Raw genomic sequence first — 8,360 nt, forward strand, 5'->3', positions numbered from 1 at the left:
ATTGTGGATGCACGTCACACGTATAAAAATAAACAAACAAATAATAGGTCATGTATCATTCGTTTTTTTTTTTTTTTGTAGTATAAGTGGGAGGTCTCAAATTCAAGACCTCTCACTTACACTCCATCCTCCCATACCAACCAACCAATACCTCCCCAATCATTCGTTGCAGAATAGTGCAACGAATACCATGTATATATATATCTATTTACGTATACCATGTAAGAAAAATTAACCCAAATTCTAGAGCAAAAATGGACTTTCTTGCTAGCAGAATAGTGGACTTTGGTTTAAGTACGGATTAACAGAGACAGCCCAGCTGATTAAGGCGCAAGTCAACTGTACTAGAGGTCAAATATTGCATCATAATGACATGGGTTGTTTAATGACATTCATTGCTTATAGAATTAGCAAGCTGATAATCAGGATTGGCGTACTACTGACTCTTCAACTATGGCTTATCATCTTGACTTTAATCGTATTTATTTATTATTACTGTTTATCCGGGGTTTTCTGCTTATAATACTGAACCGTGTTGATGAAAAACTGAGGCATTGAAAGGTACTTATTGAGTAAAGGCGAGCATTTAGCAAATCCTTAGCAAATGAAAATATATTAAAGGTGGAGTAGTTTACATTGGTACAACTTTAAATACCGCTATCATGTATTAGAAATATTGGATATAAATGCATAAATTGGAGAACAAAAATTAATATACCAAAAGATACACAAATTGGTAGGTGTTTTCTTTTTCTTTTTTTTTTTTGTCAGCAACGATACATTTGTATAACTTACTCTATCCTAATCTAAGGAGAGGGGGAGCCTAAGGAGGCTGTTGTAGGGGCTAGTGGGTATACAGACCCAACTAGACCAAGAGAGTGCTATGGCACAACTCTTAAATTTTTTTCGCTACTGGTGAGATTTGAACCCTCACCAACAGCCCAACTGAGCCATTGGCCCTGTGGTTTGGTAGGTGTTTTCCGTTCTGGGAAAAAAAAAAATCTAGGTATTCCCATACCTCTTTTTTCCCGTTTCACCTCTCCCCACATCCTTCTTATCCCAACTGCTAAGCACAGGATTCAAATCCTAAATCTGACAGTCGAGAGCAATCTAATAACCCTCCCCATAAACATGTGCGCATAAGGGTCATTATAACTTCTTCGAGTTAAGCATAAGTTTCTTGGTTACACTGATGGTTTTATTAACATGTGTGCAGTATTTTAAGTGTCAGTTTTGAGAAAAATAAAATTTAGACAAAAAAAGTGTCTAATGTAAAAGGAGCAGGAGCAATATGTGTGTGTGTACGTGTGCTTATATATATATATATATATATATATATATATATATTTAAGTAGATTTTATATATACTGACAATATATAAATTTCCCTCCCCAAAAAAGACGTGAGAGATAAAATCTTCATAGCCAACCTGTTCAAGTGATTAATTACCTATATGATCTCTGTCAAATTAAAAGCAACGGTAATAATCATGAAGGTCCTTTCTGTAACAAAGGCCATTAATTACCATAAATCTCAGGTGACTTCAGTGATTTACCAGAACAGAAAAGAAAAATACAGTAATCTCCCCCATGAATCTACTGTACTTTTAACCCCGTATGAACACCACGTGCAAATTTCTCTCTTGACTTTTCCAGCCATCCAACTCCGAAAATCTAAGGGACCCACCTTTAGATTAGCAGCAAATCACTTATTCCACACCCTAATTAATGGTTTAATCTTTTTTAAAGCCAATTCAAAAGCATCAATAATGTACCTTCCTTTAGATTAGCAGCACATCATTCATCTAAATCCTAATTAATCCAACTCCTATAGCCTTAATTCACAACTTTTGATATAACTTTTAATACTAATAGTGCGAGTTATCAATGCTCGTGGTACAAATTATTAATACATTAGGGGTATAAATTAAAACTGTAGGGTGCAAATTTAGTCCGTTTCTTTGTTTTTTTTTTTTTTTAAAAAAAGAGTATCAAGACTTACATTTCAAATGCACACATTTATATTGATTATTTTCTTGTATTTTAGATTTATTTTACTCTCATCAAAAGAACATCCAAACTAAGGCAAAATTCTTAAATTTCAAAAGAAAAATTTATTTTGATAGTGCCATAGTGCCAAAAAGTTTGTTCTTGACAATGTCGAGTACAAAAATAATTTTTGCATTTTAATAGAGATCATTTGAAATATTATTTTAAAATAATTACGATAGCACCTTTTAAAATGCAAGCAAAGTAATATATTTGAAGTAATTGTTATATCAAACACATTTGATTCAAAGAGCAAAATCACCATATGATAAATTACTTTACTCTTAACAACTGTTAATTTCCCACTAATACTAGGACTCTAAAACCAAAACAAAACGAAGACAAGTCAAAGACCGCCTCGCTATAAAACAGGATCCAATCCCCATCTGATAGTCTAATGCCCACCAACTTCTAACTTCTAAGCTTCCAATGACACCTCCTTTCCTTGTGCACTAAAACACAAAAAACTCTCTCCATATATTTTCATTCTCAAAATTACTGAATAAATTCTCAGAGAAAAATACTTTCCCCATGGCGTCCCTGAGCTGCTCGGCGGATCAGCTAGCACCCTTTTTGGGCCCCAACACCACCAACGCCGCCGCAGCAGCCGAATACATCTGCAACCAGTTCACAGCCGTCTCCGACAGGTTCACCGACACCGGCTATGCCATCGACACCACATACCTTCTTTTCTCAGCTTACTTGGTCTTCTCCATGCAATTGGGATTCGCCATGCTCTGCGCCGGTTCCGTCAGGGCCAAGAACACCATGAATATCATGCTCACCAACGTCCTTGACGCAGCAGCCGGCGGTCTCTTCTACTACCTCTTCGGCTTTGCCTTCGCCTTCGGCGGCCCCTCCAACGGCTTCATCGGCAAACACTTCTTCGGACTTAAACAAATCCCATCTTCATCTTTCGACTACAGTAATTTCCTCTACCAATGGGCTTTTGCTATAGCAGCCGCCGGCATCACCAGCGGCTCCATAGCTGAAAGAACCCAGTTCGTCGCTTATCTAATCTACTCATCATTCCTAACCGGGTTCGTTTACCCCGTGGTTTCCCATTGGTTCTGGTCAGCCGATGGCTGGGCGAGCGCTAGCAACACCGGAAACCTCTTATTCGGATCCGGGGTGATAGATTTCGCGGGGTCTGGGGTGGTTCATATGGTCGGAGGAATCGCGGGTTTATACGGTGCACTGGTGGAGGGACCGAGAATCGGCCGGTTCGACCGGACCGGCCGTTCAGTTGCCTTACGCGGCCACAGTGCATCATTGGTTGTCTTGGGCACTTTCTTGTTATGGTTTGGATGGTACGGATTTAATCCCGGTTCGTTTAACAAGATTTTTGTTACTTACAACGTAGGAAACCAACCTTATTATGGTCAGTGGAGTGCCGTGGGGCGCACTGCGGTCACCACCACCTTGGCGGGCTGCACCGCCGCGCTGACCACATTGTTTGGGAAGAGAATTTTGTCTGGACATTGGAATGTCACGGACGTTTGTAACGGCCTTTTGGGCGGCTTCGCTGCCATCACATCAGGGTGTTCGGTGGTGGAGCCGTGGGCGGCGATCATCTGCGGGTTCGTGGCGGCGTTGGTGTTGATTGGGTGCAACATGTTGGCCGAGAAAGTCAAATTTGACGATCCACTGGAGGCTGCTCAGCTGCATGGAGGATGTGGGGCCTGGGGAGTGATTTTTACGGCGTTGTTCGCTGCCGAGAAGTACGTGAATGAAGTTTACCCGATTCCGGGTAAATCGACCCGGCCATACGGGTTGTTTATGGGCGGCGGTGGAAGGCTATTGGCTGCTCATGTGATTCAGGTTCTGGTGATTTTGGGATGGGTCAGTGCCACAATGGGTCCTCTTTTCTTCATTCTTCATAAGTTGAAGCTTCTTAGAATCTCAGCTGAGGATGAAACGGCGGGTATGGATATGACCCGGCATGGTGGATTTGCATATGTTTACCACGATGAAGAGGATTCAAATAAGAATTCAATTCCAATGAGGAAGATTGAACCAGCTGGTTCAAATTAGGGATTTTATTGTCTTCTATTTGAGGATTTTATTTTAGTTTATTTTATCACTACTACTAGCATAGTTATTAGGGTGTCTAGGTACAAGATTACCCCCAAAAAAAAAAAAAATAGCAATGAAATGAATGTAAGATAAGACTTTTTTTGTCCTGTTGGCTTGGTATTGGGTGGATGATGTTGAAGATAATGCGAGCATGGACTGTATTTAATTGTTACTTCTTTGACTTCCGTACCATAGTTCAGAGGTCCATAGCTAGCATCCATGAAGCCATTTTGTCATTTCATCATCTATGTGGAGAATGGAGACTATGACTATGAGACTTTTCTTGTTCTTTGTGCGGTTTTCAACCGGCAGTTGAATCCTTGTTGGAATTAAATAATTTTTGCCTTCTTAATTTTTTGTCGTTTAGATTGATGAAAAAAAGCAAAGATTATTGGAACCAATGAACTTTTGTTAGAGGATCTTTAACCAGATGTTGATTCAATAAATTTTTCAATAATAGTTTTTACCCATGTACATTGCATAGTACATCATGATTTTTCTTTACATATACATACAGATATCAAATAACAGATGTGAAAAATGGATACTATATTGTAGAATATGAAACATGGAGAAATCGATACATAGATATCAAACAACATATGTCAAAATTGAATACTATATCGTAGAATATAAAAGTATGAAACAAAAATGGATAACTCACCAGTTTCAATCGTAGAATGCAAAAAATTCGAACGCTCAAATTAGTTGTGGTTTGTCTAATAAACTCTCATTTCAACATTAGAATACGAAAAATTCGAATGCTCAAATTAGTTATGGTTTGTCTAATAAACACTCACTAAAATCTAGTTTAGGCATTAAATTAAAAAAAAAAAGGTAAGCTTAATGAGGGAATGTATATAAATACAAGTAAGAACGGTAATTGTTATTATGTACATTCAAGTGATAAATTAAGTGTAAATCTAATAAGCGCTCATTAGAAAAACCCAATTAATTAAACTATCGGGGTCCTCAATTAATTTTGGCAAAAGTATTCTTGTAATATTTATGGGTGCTTAGATTACGTGGGATGGCAGATTAAAAACCACTTAACAAACTCTGAAACATTAAAAAATATGAATTGCTAAATTAATTAATTCTTTGAGTGGGAATCACATGCATTGATTTATATTGGTGATAATTACAGAATCAGTCATTCAATTTACGGCTGCAAACGAATCGAGCCGCTCACGAGCGGCTCGAGTCAAGCTCGATTAATATCGAGTTCGAGCCGGCTCGAGTCGAACTCGAGCTCAGAATATTAAGCTCGTTAGGCTCGCGAGCTTGAAAATATATATATATATATATATATATATATATATTTTTGAATTATTTTTATTTAATAATAAAAATATGTATATTATATATATATTTTTTATTTTTTATTTTCATAGTAAAATTACGTATATATCCTTAATATTTTATTATTTATTAAGAAAAAAATATTATTTTATTTATTTTTTAAAAAATAAAATTTTATTTTTTATTTTTTTCGAACTCGAGCTCGAACTCGACGAGCCGGCAATTTTCAAGCTCGAGCTGACTCGAATCAAGTCGAGCCGAGCTCGAGCTCGAGCTTGGTAAAATTCAGTCGAGATTCGGCTCGATTAGCTCAAAGCTTGACTCGACTCGGCTCGTTTGCAGCCCTAATTCAGTTAATCAAATATGGTGGAAGATCCTCAGATTCAGAGCATCTATTCCTATTGTCATGGGGACCGGACACTTTTTATGTGAACTGGAAAGAATCTTGTGATGCTAAAAGCCTGGAGAATTATGGTTGTCAGGAAATGGATATCCGACTGAGACTGAGGCGTGGGCTGAGGGATACCGAGAATTGGAATCCATACACGTTGTGCAAGACACATTATGACTGGTCATGCAAGTATACATGTCGGAACTACAATTAATTTTATTTGTCCTCTTTAATTTTTTTCTTTTCTTTGTCATGTTCTTAGTTTTTTTACTCAATTATTAGTACATCTCTTGCCTGTCAAACACGTAGTTGATTTTATTTTATTTTGGCCTTCCCCAAAATAAAAATAATTTGTTTTATGTAACAATAATGTAAGCTATAATTACTTGAAGACAACGCCTCCACTGGCCCCAACAATGATAATAGGCTTCGATGGTCAGGAAAATCTTTTTTTTTATATATATATAATAGATAGGATTTTGAAAAATCATACGGTTAAGCGATAGAAACAAACAAACCAATGAATAATCTACTTCCTTGATTTTAGGAATTCTAATGATTGTATCTATCCTTTATAAACAATATCATGATTTAGAATCACTTGTTATAGGTGGACTCTTATTTGATATTGCAAAAATCTCATGAGTTGCTTTAACAATCATTATCTGTAGAACGTACATGAGACTCAGGATTAAGGCTTTGTTTTCGGTTGTTTTAGATATAGATTTTAGTTTTTTTGGTCATCAAAAAATCTTTAATCAGAGCACAAAAACAATAAAGAAAAGGGAAAATGACATGTTTCATCCCTCACATTTCACAAAAATATTCTTTTCGTCCCTCACTTTTAAAATGAAGCAATTTCATCCCTGACATTTAAAAATTAAAGCTATTACATCCCTGACCTTATTTTCAATCTGAATCAAACCATCCAATAATCCAATAATAAATTTCGGAGATAGAATTGATAGGTCACTCGGTCAATTTCATCATATTCACATGACATTTATCAAACCAAAAAAAATAAATATTATAACATAAAGGCCATTATTTGTTTTGGAATAGTCGGGTTTTTCTTTTGGGTAAATCTTTTCATGCACCGTTAGTATATTCGCTTGCGAGTCTAAATGTGTATCATAAATACAAAATTTGGTGTTTAAATTTAAATTGAAACGATATGGTAGGTACATAAAACTATCAGTGTATACAATGACAATGTAGGAATTCAAGTTGAGTTATATTCAAGTTGAGTTAACCAAGTGATCTACCAATTATACCTCCAAAATTTGTAATCAGGTTGATAGGTGGTTTGATTCAGATTGAAAATTGGGTTCAAGGATGTAATAGTTTTAATTTTTAAATGTCAGGGATGAAATTGCTTCATTTTAAAAGTGAGAGACTAAAAGAATATTTTTGTGAAATGTAAGGGATGAAACATGTCATTTTCCCTAAAAAAAAATCATAAGAACTGATCATAAAATTTTCTAACTTTTTTTTTTTTTTGCTTTAAGTATCCGGTATCTTCACCTTCGGTGAAACTAATTTGGATTCAGTCCGAAGAGCACCTGTAGAGTTCAACTCTTATTCGGAAGTGAAGGTCACATGCAGGAGTCGAAATTTATGTCAAGTTTCATATCTGATCATATTCAATTATGCTTAGCGTGTACAATGCTGAAATTTGAGTGTCATGGTATTCACATCTACTTTAAATAGACATTAATACGGCATTTCTAATGGCACACCTAATTATCTTGATTAATCCAAACATCAACAAATCACCTCGAGTCCTAGGAAAACCTAATTAGTTACAAATTACTTTCTAAGGAATTGTGACCTAGATACTTCTCCTCGTCAAGAATCAGTAAGATTTTACATAAGAGAATTCCTTTTTGTCAATTGAAACTATAAAGCTCAAGTTCAACATGAACCCAACCAGGTTTATGTAAAGGTCTAGGATGTAATGTTTCAGCTGCTGATTTTCCAAAATCCCATTTAAGTTGGCCCTCTAAATTTGATGATATTCTTGAAATTGCGTCCTTCTTTGAAGTGCATGCATTGTAAATACAAAGGGTGCTAAACGTAGCATTTATGAAGATTCTCCCTTGAAGACAGCAATAGCCCTTGGAACTAGTCAATTGAATCTAATAAATTTAGGTAGTTTTTGTTGGGATATCAAGTGTGAATCAATATCCCACATCGAAAAGAGATGAGTAGAATGAGGAACATATAAGTGGAAATGATCCATAGACCCAATGCCTTAAGGTTTTGGGTTGGATGTGGTGTCAAGCCCATGGTTGTGGTTCCCATTCTAACTCATGGTTAAATTCTCCCCGACTTTGGCTCTCTCAGAGCCTAACAAGTGGTATCAGAGCCGATGGTTCGGCTGGGCAGTGACTCCAGGATAAAAAGCCAGCGGGAGTGGTAAGGCGTGGCTTGGATAAGAACAGAAAAAAAAAAACATGCAGACCTGCAGTGAGGCAAGGGCATGTGGGCTCTTGAGCAAGAATCGTACACGGAGTGGATGAGCTAGGGAGAGAGGTTCGATG

General features: G+C 36.7%; 1 protein-coding gene across 1 annotated transcript; it reads left to right on the forward strand.

Annotated features, from left to right (window-relative positions):
• Positions 1 to 2,365: 2,365 nt before the first annotated feature.
• LOC113764664 (ammonium transporter 1 member 1-like) lies at positions 2,366 to 4,476 on the forward strand. The gene has a single exon (XM_027308635.1). The coding sequence runs from the start codon at positions 2,580 to 2,582 to the stop codon at positions 4,080 to 4,082; it is 1,503 nt and encodes a 500-aa protein (XP_027164436.1). The 5' UTR covers positions 2,366 to 2,579; the 3' UTR covers positions 4,083 to 4,476.
• Positions 4,477 to 8,360: the final 3,884 nt, after the last annotated feature.

Source organism: Coffea eugenioides, chromosome 3 (genome assembly GCF_003713205.1).
Source record: "Coffea eugenioides isolate CCC68of chromosome 3, Ceug_1.0, whole genome shotgun sequence".
Classification (NCBI taxonomy): domain Eukaryota; kingdom Viridiplantae; phylum Streptophyta; class Magnoliopsida; order Gentianales; family Rubiaceae; genus Coffea; species Coffea eugenioides.

Bases quoted from the DNA above. Each gene is read 5' to 3' on its own strand.
- LOC113764664 (XM_027308635.1), top strand. From the start codon at position 2,580: ATGGCGTCCCTGAGCTGCTCGGCGGATCAGCTAGCACCCTTTTTGGGC.